Consider the following 14,861-nt stretch of genomic DNA (forward strand, 5'->3'; position numbering starts at 1 on the left):
GCCTTGCGTCTCACATTGGTATCAAGTAGGAATTAAGCCAAGCGCAACCAGACGCAGCCAACGCAACCCATCTGGAAAGGTTAAATGACTTACACTTGATATAGCACTGGTTAAAGACAAATTTGAAGGTGGCACCTTAGCAACCTTCTAAGTAAGAAGAGGACCCAAGACCAGACCGCATCAAGGTACAGACACCTGTTTTAAAAGGCTTCTTCCCCTAGTCACACACACTCCCCGAACCTTTGCTACAACAGCAAGACTAACCACCCCATGACTCTCGATTCTCCAACACCTCCTCAATCTAGCAAGCCCTCCGAAGGATGCAATGGCTGGCGTACTTCAACAGACACACACACATGCTTCGCTCGGAAGGAAGAGGTGTGGATCTGTGCTCCCAAGGGCTTAGCAAGATACTCAAACCATGACTTCCAACAAGCAAAGGGGGTACTCCAAACGCTGAACCCAGCAGCGTCAGGTCTCACGCTTTACAAGCTGGTCGAGGCTGCATTCTTCAGGCTGGGAGGTATGTGCCTCAGCACCCAAAAGGGAGTGGTCTGTCTTTTTAGCTCTTGCAAAATCCAATTACCCAAGATCTACGACCAGCTGCTTTGACACTGCTCTGAGAAAGCAGCCAGCAATTGGGAACATCTCAGATAAGTTTAATAGCAGCTAAAAGTAAGGCAGCTGTGAAAATCTAGTTTTACCAATTTCTTCGGAAAGAGTTAACACACTTCTGCTAATTGTGACTTCAACGAATACAAGGTACTGATATTTTTTCTACACAACTCAAAGTCAAACCTTGCAATACATTACAGGTTTTCAACAGAAACTTCATTTCCCTGGAGCAACATTCACGAAAGATGTTACCTTAATGATGATCAACTAATTTATTTTTTTTTAAATATATAAGTAGACCTGTAATTTGATGTTAATTTGTTTTTTAAACTGTACCCTGTATGCAAACAAAAGCTTTTTAAAGAATGTTATGAAGATACGATAAAAACCTTGCAGTTTAAAAATGTCCTTCTGTTGGCCTATTCTTCATTTGCCTTTTCCCTCATCCACACCCCTTTTAAAACCTGCCATGCTTTCAGTCTTCAGTTCTTCACTATAGTCTTAAGAAATGATTCAAACATCCATTTATCCATGTTATTTATTGACTGGCAATAGGGGTCTTAGGAAAAGGCTCTGAAGATGCCAGTAAGGTCAGTTCAATACGGACCAACAGAAAAAAAAAAAAAAGTGGGGGGAATAAAGAGATACTGGGAAGTTAAGATTCCCAGTTACACTTACAAAGAAAAACAGTAAGCTTTCCAACTGTTTCCATCCTAAGCCATCCTGACAGTCAGGAACCAGAGCATTCCAGTGAGTAAATTAAAATCTGAAAGTCTCCAAGACTGTCTATACAAATAATCATACACTTTGCTCCCACCCCCTGGACTGCTCTTGTAGAAAATTTAATGGCATACCAAACATTCCTGAACAGAACTGAGCAGACATTTCAACAGGTTTTTGAACTTATTTTATTTGCCGAGTTTGGATAGCATGCATCATTTTACAGCACCGGTAAACAATTCAGTGAAGCATACTGCTTTCAGCAACTTGTATTGCGGAATGTCTTCAAAACCATTACCCTCTCCCCCTCCACTCTGGTCCGTAACACTAGCTGAAGACAAGATACACATATCTGGGCAGTTTCCTTATGGCTAAAAATACTCATAGCAGCGACTTTTAAAAGAAGGATTTATTAAATCAAGTCATTGCACTTGGGTCATTTATTGCTATAGTGAACAAAGGCCATTAAATAACAAACACCTTTCATTACTGGTTTTAACTGATTGTCTTGTTCTGTTCATCTGCTACAAGCTTACACTCAGACAACTTCTGTAGAGCAATTCATTTCAAGATTTGTTTCATGCTCTAATCACAGTGAGGAGCTTATATAACAAAATTGGCTGTTCCGTTAGGCTCAATTCTTGCTTTTCCTCAACTGACTCAGAGGTACAAATTCTAAGTAAGAGTTTAGTGTCTGACAAGGCATTACTGCTGCACATTACTCCTCAATATAAAGATCTGGCTCAAGACTTCATTTGTGATGCACCTAGGCAATTAAAAGTTAAAAGCACTAATATTTGATCCGCTGATTAGCAATGTGACTAGCAAATATTACCCAATACCTGCATAGTATATTAATCAAATTTTATGAACAATTTAAATCAACAACAGACAGACATCCTCCAATTGACTTTTTCCTGTTTGTATTTTATGATGCATCAACTGTGGAAAAAGTATGCTCTCAAGAAGTAACACTTCCATGTCGCTTGCTCAAGTGACACACTAAATAATTACTGTATTTTTTACTATTCCCATGAATAGAAACTTCATTGCTTCTCTTACTGGTAAAGTTGTCAAACTATGTGGCACGTTTGTTTTTTTTTTTCCATTTAAATTCTAATAGACCAATAGGAGATAAGGTGATTACTAACAGAAGTAATGCATTTGACTGGCTTTCTGAAGCTGTATGTTTTTTAATTCTTCAATCAAATGAACACAGCAATAAATATCACCTCTTATATTATTCTGGTGCACTGCGTTGAGCTCAGGGGTTAAAGACAAAAGCAATCCACAAGATTTCAACTGTTTTCCATAAAATGTGAAAGACACCATCTTGGACACCAGCATAATGCTGTCAAAGCAACTGTTCCAACCACTCATTAAAATACGAAGTTGTTATTAAATTTAGAGGTACACAATATACTGAGAAAATTTATGGCATAAATATATAAATATTGAGACCTTTTGGGAGTATCAAAGTTCAAAAGGGATTTATTTAGAGACAATAACAAAACCTGACTATTTTAAAAACAGATCAAGACTATTTTAAAAACAGATCAAGATGCATACTTAACCACTAGAAAGACTGTCTTCAGTTTAGACACACAGAAGCACAGACACTGTGACTTAAGGTTTACTTTTTCATGCTGTATGCTGCAGTATTTTAGGCACAACAGGTTGAGTTAAGACTGGATTCTAGTCTTCCGTATTTCTTGCATTTTGTGGTTTTAAAAGTTATTTTCGTCATAATTTCATGATTCAGTCCTAAATCCCTTATTAATCCAATAGTGCAAGCGACAAAATGTTCTGCTAAACTCCTCAGATCATTCGTTCTAATTACAATGCATAGGAGTTCCACCTGCTTCATGGCATTAACAAATTCCTATCTCATTACTCAACTTATAAACAGCATATTATTAATATTCTCACTGTAGACAGGCATAACAGCATAACCCTGGGTAAAACTGCCAAAATTATACAAATATCATATATTCCCTTTTGCATGTAGGGGAAAAGCAGCGACTACAATTACGATACAGTTATTCCATCCCTCCCAATAGACTATTTTACAGATTACTTGTAAAGATAGATTACCCTATTTATAGTATAGATCTCTTCAAAAATTAAGCTACAGGTAGTCAATAAAAATCTGTTAAGAATTCCCTCTCCTTTCTATACAGATTCAGTAGTATTTTCAAGCAAACCAAAAAATAAGGTCTGCAATTCCAGCACAGTAAGAAATAAGGCCTCTTTTATATTGGCAAAAAAATTACATCATTATTCTTTTTTGTTTTCTTATCTCTCTGAATAAAAGACTATATTCTTTTTTTTATTTTACTATATATTTTTTTAAGACTGTTGAACACCAGCATCCACTATTATGAAATAAAGAGTCAGTTCTCCTTGTGTTCATCTTTGAATTCCTGGTGAGTTAAAAACATTGAGTCCACAGCTGTCTCATGTAGACATCACTGCTTTCTTCAATTTTTCTATTTCAAGCTGGAAAATGGACATTTTGAAAAGAGAGTCAGTACTGGAGTGGCGATAAAGACTTCAGAGCTTTCACTAAAATTATAACCGTTGTATTTCAAAGACACTTCAGTAAAAATCACAACACAGAAGCACTTAACAGTTTAGTATTTACAGCTGACTTTATACTAGTATGTCGCTAAACAAACAAGAATTTAAAATCATTACAAACTTGCCTATAGTTCTGCTACATTCTGTTGGATAAACTCTGAATAAAGCAAAGCTGGGTTGTGAAATCACTTGACATGCCACCATGCAACACTGCATCGCCACCTCAGACTAACTTCCTAAAGCAGCCTTCATGCAAAAAACCGCACCACGATTAATTTGTATTTCTTCAAATGGATTTAGAGGATACACGTAAAGTCACCTCCTCTTCATCCCCAGTGCATATTTAAGGCAACTTCATTGATTGCTTTTGAGTTGCATTAAAAAGCAAACTCACCAAAAGTTCAAAAGTAGTACCTGTTATTGACTACAAAGCTATTTCACAAATAAAATGCTCTTTTGTACCAGACTGAAATATTTTTCTACAATGAGCTCATCCTATTAACTATTAATGTCATCATATTGTAATGCAGGTAGCCTTCTTCATTAATAAATTGAAAGCAGTGGCATTCATTCATAAGAAAAATTTTCAGATGCATTCTGTTCTTTTGGCAAATTATCCACTTAATATTTAAACAAATCCATCAAAAAATTTAGGGAAGTTGACTTTTGCCCAGTTTTTCTTTTGATTGCATAAAGTTGATTTTTCCTTCAGCTTTACAAAAGCAAAGTATTCTTCTTCTTTCTTGGAACACGTCCAGTTGGACATGTTTCTAGCAAAGAGCAGAATCTAGTAACGCTGAACTGAACTCGCAACCCCAACACATCCTACTGTGAATCTTTCATATACATCCAACCGCTTTGTGAGGCATTCGTTCAACGCCACGCTAGCACAGCAACACAGAAAGTTTGAGCAGGTTCATTAACACTTTACTGTGGCGCCAGATTTCAGAACACTGCCTATGTATACTTGTAAACTCCCCCCGTCACCTTCAAATTGCTAACGTTACCTCCAGATTACTTCGCAACAGCTTCTCTTCTTCCAAATCCTTCTTTAGTTTTTCCAGTTCTCTCCTAATAGTGGTTAAGATACCAGAAATACAGGTCAGATGGGGGACAAAAGAATTCATATTACCGAGAACACGAAGCACAGGCCTTGTTTAAATTTTACAAGAGCAATCCACATAACTGTCTGATGTTACATCTTATAAATAAAACTTACATGTAAGTACAGACCCACTAGTGAACTGGCACTCAAGCCTGTTGGACCACAAGATTCCACCAACCCTCAACACTTCTTACCTAACACTAGGCACCAATCCCTAACTTATAATCACAATTTTAAGTAGGCTACTTAAAAATCTGTACCGTTCTTTTACTTGGAGAGTTGAATTCAAGTTAAAATAATCTGGCAATTTCTACATAGAGAATAGTCATTCTTTAGAATACGAAGTTCCTAAAAATGTGTTTTATTTCATAAGTATGTTCAGGCAAGAAAGTACTAAGAGTTACCAAGTCACTGAAAAGCTAGTTCATTGATCTCCAGAACTCATAATTTACTAGTTTACTCTGGAGACCAACTGATCCTGATGCTTTATAACCTCTCCAGAGGTCAATAAAAGCCAGTTCAGTTAACACTAGTCATTATTTAAATAGTACCAAAATGAATGTCTGTGCTATGTAGAACTAAAACAGAAAAAGTAAATTTTCTGCAGATTGGTCTTTATTATTTTTACTCAAACACAAATTTTATTTTTTTTCTACATCATTCTCCAAACACAACCCTACCCACATGCACAGAGATGATGGGGCCACCACGATCACCAACTTGAAAAGCTCTGTAATATCTTTCCCTACCGACAGTGCTGTCAATACTGCAACTACTTGTGCGCAGTGTTACACAAGGCCAGTACATGTACTTCTATACCCCCAACATTACCTATTTTTCCTTACAGTGAGAGTACTAACTGTTTAAGGAACATTTTCAAAAAGCTGTAATGAACACAGGAGCACAGAGTATGAAGGAAAAAACCTGTACCAATTCCCAAAATAGTCTGACATCAAAATCATAGGTATTTAGGACATCTAGTTAGATCAAGTTCTAAACAAAGAAGTTCTCAATTAATATTAATATAGACTAGCTTTTTATTTTTAAGAAATTTGGCATTCAAGACATTTGGAAGATGTTTATATATTCCTTTGTAAATTGAGAAGGAAAATATTTACCCATGTTCTTTCTTCAGTGTGTCTACTAAACCCATCAATTCATTCATCTGAGTCCTGAGCTCTTCCACAGAAATTTTTTCATCATCTGTTTCTCCTTTAAGTTGGATGTCCCCAGGAAAAGAATTGAGTATAACAGAACTTGGTCTCTGAGATGAAGATGGAATTGGTGGACTGAATGCAGATGGCTGAAAAAAACAAACGAGCAGAAAGCTAAGAAATTAGATCTTTATGAACAGCTCACTTACAGCATACACGTTGTACTGGTATGGCAGCTGCATGTGTACAAATTTCCTTTATTTTCTACCCAAAAGGTAAAACATAATGTCCAGTTCAAATGGACTACTGTAGTATGTGAAAGTTATTTTATACAGCTCTTTATTAAGCATTTTCCTAAGGTTCCTGTACTCACTTTAAAAAAGTACAGTTCTCTACACCTTAAAAAACAAACTGATTTAATGGAGCCCATTGGTTCATTATAAACAATCTTCTGTGCACCTTTCTAATCTGCTCAGTTGTTCTGTTGGGAGGCTGAAGGCTGAGCAGACATGAAGCTTATTTGGGAAACACCACCAGTTTCATACTACCTCATGTAATAGTTCTCATCAGAACTGATGCACATTATACTGAAGTATAATGAACTTTATACTAAATGACACTGTACACTTGCATTTAAATATAATCATTTGTATTTAAATTGTTGCATCCATACAAACTTGAAACATGAGCAAGGTGAACAGAACAACTGGTACTTCTCTAGCTCTCTTTGGTATCATACCTTTTTTGTTTCAAATGGCTTTGGTTTGGCACTTTCTTCTTCTTTCTGAGTCTTCAAATTTTTTTCTGGACTCACATTTTGACTTGTCTGGTAAACGATTTATAAAAAATGAGAAGGTTTTCAGAATTTTTAAAAAATATACTAAAAAGTAAATAAAAACTGCCTGATGTTTCTAAGGATGTAATACTACAAAAAGAAAAAATACAGAACAAAAACCCCCAAGCTTCAATCGCTAGATTACCAGAGTTTTCATTCCCCGCCACTCAGAACGTTCTTTCCCTGCACTACTCATTCAGATGAATTTAAACTGAACATAGGAAACTTGGGCAGGATTTTCAAGCATCTCTGCAGTACTTAACAAGTCCTTGATGTTTTTGGGAGCATGTAAGTGCTTCAACAAAACAAACATTAATGGGCAGTAACTGCAGATGGTAACTAGCATGACTGAACTATATGACATCCGACGATACAAATTGATTTCAAGGACTCTGCACCACCTGGTTCTCATGTTCTGACAATCTCACATCTCAGCACATGAGGTCACAAAACCCACATTACAGCAACATTAAATTACGAATTTGTTGTGGCCAAAGACTATATATTGTTAGGCTTGTAAGACACTAAGGACACTTTGTGAGTTGTGTGTATGCACAACACTTGTTTCATCATCAGTGATCTTAGAAAAGCCAAGTACTCACTGGAGCCATAACCCACAAAACAGAAAGACTCCTCCAGCTGCGACACAGCCACGTTGTCTCTCTTACATACACTTCTCTCCTGGGAATGGAAATTCCTGTAGACTTTGTCTACAGGAACTGAACCTCCGTGGCATTTACCTCTCAGGTAAAAATGATTCATGAGACACTTTCCTAGTGCAATCCTGTTTCCTGGGAAGTTAGTTCTTAGTTCGCTACTAGGAAACACCCCCGATATACTCACAGGACTAGTGCTATTGAAACGTGAAGGCAGCCTCCTACCAGGCATCTTGGGTCGGTTTGCAGTGGGGTGTGATAGATTATCTGAGGTAGCTATTACATCATCAAAGCTTAACAGATCTAGAAAGAGATGAAAACAGAGACCACCATCATGACCAGAAGGTTTTGCTGCGTTCTTCTTTTGTCACTTTCTTCCTTAAGACACACACACACAAATTATCAGAACTCTTATTGTTTCAAAGAATTTCAGCATATACAACACTAGCTATATGAAACAACCACGTGACTGGCATATCTGGGAAACCACATTTTCCCCTTGAAAAAAAGTTAATTCAATTAGCATTTAAATTCAAGTTCTCAACAGAACTAGTGCTGTAGTCACATGGCAGCATAAAACAGACCTAACGAGTATGTGCAGAAAAATATATTTTTTGAGATTAGACATTTTTGAGTATTGCCATACTCAATTATGTAGGAGAGCATATTTTGTTATCATTAAACTTGCATGAAAATCCAAGTTTAGTGACTAGGACAAAAATAAAAGCAACATGTTAACATCCATGTTCACACACATTGGTTAAAATAAGTTAACAAGATGTTAACTGCAAGTATTTCCTTGCAGGGTAGTTTTTTCATATGCAGTACTTTGTCCAAAGAGAATACAGAACTTCATGAAGTCTGTAATAAAAGATTTCAAAATTCCATTCTTGTATTTTATGAAATCATGTAGATGTCTGCCCATTAGTCTCTTTACGCTCATAGCTCTAGGTAAACTCTCTCTTAGAATAAGAGAAATTTACATCCTATGGGAAAAGGCAATCTTAGGAAAAAAATCTATTAATAGGAGGAACAGAACATATCTAACCTAATAACACAAGTACTTCACCTGGTTAACAACTGGACTTCTTAACCATTTCTCCACAAAAATATTAATACTTACCTGCCAACATATTTGTAATGAGATAGTCTTATTTAAGCATCAACATAAGGTTATAGATGTTGTATATCATTTTACCACACAAATCCCTTATTTCTTCTAGAGACTAAACTTAACTAAAACGTGACACAATTTACTATGGGCACTAAGAGTAACATTCAAGGCTCTGGGTTTTGTTTATGGTGACCTCCAATTTTTACATGACATTATGATTTATCAAACAGAAGCTATGATACTTCTTTCCTTACTTTTTCATTCATATTGACAGTATAGCAAGAAGTCAGATAAGAAAAAAAGTACTAAGAACACTGAAGCTGTATGAATGGTCTTGCTCAGTGTTCGGATAACTTAAAATCATCTGATTAATTCCACTTCTACTCACACCATTGTCAAAGCTAATTTACACTTGCAGGAACTAAGTTTTCCACTGAATGTATTAACTGATTTTTCTACTCTACATTACTATCCTTGAAGTCCCTAAAACATTCACTGCTTTCAGACATTCCTGAACACATCTACTTCATCATCTATTGCCTTGTTGAAATGCAAGCACTTATAACACTACCTGTTACCAATCAGTTTTACTTTTTTTTCATTTTTGTAAAGAGAATATAAAGGCAGTCTTTTGTAAATATGTTATCATATTTGTAATCAAAAAAAGCAGGGAAGAAAAACAAAGAAGGAAGAAACAGAAGAGTGATGAATGGCAAGCGGCTGACGGAAAACAGGATGAGGGAGAAATAAATAACTATGAAGGTATTTCTGTTGTAGTCTGTACCAATAAAATGTGTAACTTATTAGAAGTCAAGCAATAGCGATCCAGGTGTATATCTTTACGTTCTTAACTGTCAGTAATCCCAGAGCATGAACCCATGCCAAAATGTAAATCAGGATTTACATTATAGTTAGGTATTATTAAAAAGATAACATGAAGGCAGGAAAAAAAAATATACATGCCTTCTTGCCCATTTCAGTAATTTTTGCCTTTAAATGATCCCCCTTTTGTCATTCTGCAGAACTGACAAATCATTTGGCAGTAAATTTAAATAAGAATTGAAAATTGAGTTGCTGCTCTTACTGTAATTCCACCCCATCTCCATGAAAAAAGTAAACATCAGGCATATTAAGAATGATGTATTGAATTGTATACGATTTAAATATAGATGGTGGGATGACACTAAAGCCAGGTGGCTCTTTTTTTCCTATTTGTAAAGAGCTTCTAAAGGAAACTGCTACACTTGAAACAATTGCTCAGCATTAAAATATTACCAGGACATTACAGTCAGAGGGAATACTGGCTGTACTTGCATGTTCCTGTTTACCATTCCATTTTATTGCTTTGGTATAGGGAAGAAATTAAGACACAGGCTGGTGGGGATTAGGGTTTGTGGTTTTGCTTGATTTTCTTTTTGAACAGCATTCTTAGTTAATATAGGAGAAATCCTGGCCCCACTGAAACCAATACAGATACTAATGGAAACACACAGAAAGTTCACAATTTACACCCATTTCAATCAATTAAGTGATTTCACTTTCTTATAGACAGCCTGTGAGTAATTGTTAAAAGGAAATCCCATCATAGTGCCAAAAGAGCAATACTGTACCTCTGGGGATAATTTAAGTCAGAAAATTATTTTAAGGCTGAGCAACAGCACCTTTCTAGAAAGAAAGATGAGCTAAGTTTAATGAGCTAAGCTTAAATAGTTACTTAGGACAGACTTATTAGAAATGTCTCTACTGCAAGCTTAATGGAACCACAACAGAACTGTTAGGAGCTTTAACAGATATAATTAGGTGAGAGGTTTTGTTAAACTTGTGAATGCTTCAAGTGTATTTACAACAGTTTATCTTAAAAAGCCTTCACAAAAACAAGCAAAAATGAAGGAGTGTCTAAAGAGATTATAGTTTCAACATCTCACCTGGCTAGGGTTCAAAAAAACGATGAAAAAGTAAAAATATCCAACTGGACCCGCACTGGGTGAAGCACTGCCAGGCAGCCCATGTTTTAGATAAGAACTCACATTAATCAGGAGAGTAAGAGAAGATGGCAGCCTTTTTTCCTATTACTCATGTTGCTGAGATTGCACCCCAAAAATTTAGGGCACAGATACAAGCTTTAGAATATTTAAATTTGCAGTCAGGAATAGTAAGGTATTTGCTACAATTAAAGGTGTGTCTAACACAACTTTCAAGAATACTATTTTACAAGACTCATGATGCTAAATAGCCAACACTAGTGGATTCAGTGCCTAAAAGCTTCATAACTGTGTAACTTGTGTGTACAGAAAGAGAAAGCCATTCAATCTACATACACCAGAAGTGTTAGAAATTATTGAACACATTTCACTACAAACACTAGGTTTGGCTTGTCAATAGTTGGCCTGTAAAGTTTTTCTTATTTATTTTTTTTTAAATCCCCACAAGTTCCTAACTGAAAAATATACTTAAAGTAACTTCTTAACAGCTAAGGCAAACAGGCATTGCATTCAAACAAACAAAAAAAATAAAACAAAAACCATTTTAAATTGAACCCCCCAAATTTTAGTATCAATAGCTGCAACTGAAAATCACGCTTACGATGTTAAGAGGCTATGTGTATGGCATAAAGCATTTGGATTTCCTTATAGATTGTTATCTTACCAAAATGGAGAAGGGTAGGGTAATTTCCTGACACGTAAGAAGGGAAACATGGCAAACAGGATAGGAAACAAAATCTGGAAAGAAAAGTCAAGGAGAGGAATGTCTAGAAAAAGATTCTGAACAAAAAAATTATTTTACAAAGCAGGAAAAAGAAACATTTGTAGAAGAAACAGAATTGCTTTACATGTTCAGCATGCTAGTATTACAGCTTTATTCTTTTACAGTACTCAAATTCTAAACTAACAGAGAAACATTTATGCCATTTTTCAAATAAAGCTTCAAGAGGAGGTATTTCAATATGATCAGTGTTTCTGAACTTTTTTGAGTATTTGTCCTTATCTGATGGCTGGGGGCCTAATTTTCGTATGGGGTGGGTTGTTTTTTCCTATAGATACAGAACTTATAGCTTTTCCTTAGGCTAAATTGAAAGTAGCTCAACATACGCCACACTTCATGGACAAACTAAGTTGCAAGAAGAAAAATAAGACCCATACTTTATTGGATTTCTAAAAATTCATTCAATTCAGGTTCTGAATCTAAAGCAGAGGGGAAAAAGCCAAGAAAAAAGTAGAAGGAGGGGACGGGGGGAAGATTCTGGTAACCGTTGCCAACCCCAGCCATACATTTCCCCCCATGTTTTAGTACCTACTCTAGTTCTTGTTAGATTAAACATTTTTTAACTCTGTATTAGGACCAAACATCTTTGGAGTTTTATATAGCCTTTTCTGCTGCATGCAGTATTGTATCTTTAGCATCAGAATGCTTACAAAGGCATAAAGCATAAGATTCATTACATTTTACTAGCAGGAGTGTGAACTAGTCTCTTTTCACAAGTGAAGTAAAACTACAAGTGACTTACACAGATCGTTTTAAACAAGGGCAGTTTCACATAACAGGATTTTTGAAACTTTCCTTGACACTGTCAGCATTGCATCCCCACACAGACTGCCTGAGCCTCCTTTGCTTGCTCTGCACCCAGCAAGGACCACTGAACAAACCTCACCCACTTGTTACGCAGCCTGACTCCTGCCCTATCGAGGTGCTAAAATCTTGTATTGCTCCATAAGCCTGTAAAAGTTAATGCTAGCAAAACAGAATTCATATATTTTTAAATTTTTTTCTAAATCATATAAAATCAAGGGGGTTATACACATGATTATCTAATATCACAACTACTATGGTGCCACTGTGGTTATTAAAGATGTCAAGATAATTGCACCTAAAGGGGGGGTGGGGGAAAGACATTCCATATGTTTTCATGGGGAGTTTCTTCCTGGGGATAAATGGTATTATGCTGTACAGTAACACATCTAAGCACAATCCTAGATAAACATGTCATTAGTAGGACAAGGCTTATATTTTTAAGGCTAGGTTGTGCATTGCTATTTCATATCTCAGCTTACTTTGGCCTAGTTATTTTTCTTCCGTACCCTCACTCAAAAAAAGGCAATGGCTTAAACGGCCAATTAAACACCTTTAAAACAAGGCATATCACTGCATATGCATAGATTTTACTGGGGAATAATAAAAAAGAACTTATAAATACTTTAGGGTAACACTGATAACACTTGTAATAACTTCAGGATATTTTAATACGTGCTGGAATCCAGCTTTTTGTGGCTCAGAAAAATGCAGTTTCTGTGTTAAAAACATACATGAACTAACGTTTCCTCACACAAAGCATTTAAGCTTAGAAGCCCATTTTAAAACGCTCAATGGAAAAAATCAGAAGTACTCTTTCCTATTCATAAACTGCTTCAGTTTTTTAATGCATTATTTTTATCTTCTAGATGAATTTATTACACTTTAGTACCAATTATTCTATAACCTGAATATCATAACTGGTCTTAAAAAAAAAACCCAACAAGTTATACTAATTCAAAATGTGTTATTACTAAAACCTTTTCTGAGATGAAAGGTTGCCTTTGAGATATGCAAGCCAAACACTGCAGGTACAATTTTGCTACAGTTTTTTCTGTAGTGGTTAGTCATACAGTAAAAATAATTTAGAGTTTAAAAAATATGCCCACAGCAGATGATTTCTGCCTGAGGCACAGAGGACTGATATCAGTTGAGCTGTCAGTAAAGGACTACAGGTAACTATATAATAGTTCAGAGAGCCTAATCATCCATGTGGGTACTTTAACCAGTATCAAGGCTTTTACTGGATAAATTTAGATTTTTAGAGATACCAGGTTTGGCTCAAGCTGCATCAAGCAAAGCCGTAAGGATGAAACTCAAATGTACAACACTCCATGCTGGCCCAAATTCAAGGTATGAGAAAGTCATAATCTAGAACAGCTATGAACTTAATCACAGAATGCTGAAGGCAATGGCATTACTAAAAATATGCAAGTTAGCTAGAAAAGCCAGTTATCCAAAATGCAAGAGCAGAACAAACAGAACCAGTCAGTAAGGAAAAAAATTTCATAAAAACGCAAGGTAATTGCCAGCAAAAAAACATGCTTTCAAATTAGAAGAACAAATCATTACCTATGTTTTTCCCTTCCTGTCATCTATTAAAACACATAGCTCATCATCTACCACCAAATAGCCTACTCATATTTGCTCATCACTTGCTGACTCTTACCTTCAGCTACCTACAGCCGTTCTAAAAAATGTTACTTTCCCCTGAACAGCTGTAATGGCACTCTGTGGCATTGAATAAATAACTTTGAAAGCTTATTCTAACTTTGTAAAATACTACAATCCAAACAGAAAGACCCAAAAAAACGTTTTATTCTTTTCTTACCTGATTCTTTAGAGCTCTTTACCACAAGTGAATCTACCTCTACTGATTTTGGTCTAAGTGGTAATGATTCAGAGTCTAACTTTGGTTTTGCTACTGGCTCAACTTCAGATTTCGGTCGAAGACAAACAAGTTCTCCATTAGACCTGCAGAAAGAAAAAAAAAAAAAAAAAAAAAAAAAAGAAAAAAGAGAACCACATACCTAGTCAAGCAGATAAATAGTTTACAACTGAAACATAGCAAGAATTAGAAGTAACCTGAAAAAAATACTGAAATATTTTCCAAAGCCTTAAAATCAAGTCTGTTGGAGACTAACTCTAGTCCTATAAACCAATTCTTCTTTTCCAGCTCTTGCAGAGTTGTCAAACATGTACAATCTCCTTGTAAAAATAACACAAAACTTTCTCTACAAGGCACATTTTGGCATTTAAAGCTAAAATATTATACTTCAGGGCAACAGAAATCAAGAAACCTGAACAGCACCCTCAGCAATCTCTCATGAAATGATTCAGAAACATACTCAGACTCCTTGACATCAAGATCTTCCTGTAAAGAAAAAAAAGCTGCCAAGAACAAGTTATTTTGTTCTGGGTATAGGATAATGTACTTTGTATATATGGCTTTTATTCTACCATGCATTTTTGCATGTCTAGACCACCATCTGGACCCTGCATCACCTTGGGACAA

At 35.8% G+C, this 14,861-nt stretch overlaps 1 protein-coding gene across 2 annotated transcripts in view; it reads right to left on the minus strand.

Moving 5' to 3' along the window:
- Positions 1-1,507: 1,507 nt before the first annotated feature.
- LOC121090260 (CD2 associated protein) overlaps positions 1,508-14,861 on the minus strand; it is an 89,660-nt gene continuing 76,306 nt past the window's right edge. The window contains exons 13-18 of one of the 2 annotated variants that reach the window (XM_040598608.1): positions 14,178-14,320; positions 7,853-7,968; positions 6,914-7,000; positions 6,139-6,323; positions 4,923-4,986; positions 1,508-3,834 (exon numbers count right to left, since the gene is read on the minus strand). In XM_040598608.1, coding sequence (XP_040454542.1) covers positions 3,793-3,834; positions 4,923-4,986; positions 6,139-6,323; positions 6,914-7,000; positions 7,853-7,968; positions 14,178-14,320 — 637 coding nt within the window. In that variant the 3' untranslated portion in view covers positions 1,508-3,792. Of the gene's footprint in view, positions 3,835-4,922; positions 4,987-6,138; positions 6,326-6,913; positions 7,001-7,852; positions 7,969-14,177; positions 14,321-14,861 lie in introns of those variants that run through there. The other variant, XR_005828503.1, reaches the window with a different exon arrangement.

This window comes from Falco naumanni, chromosome 6 (assembly GCF_017639655.2).
Source record: "Falco naumanni isolate bFalNau1 chromosome 6, bFalNau1.pat, whole genome shotgun sequence".
NCBI lineage: Eukaryota > Metazoa > Chordata > Aves > Falconiformes > Falconidae > Falco > Falco naumanni.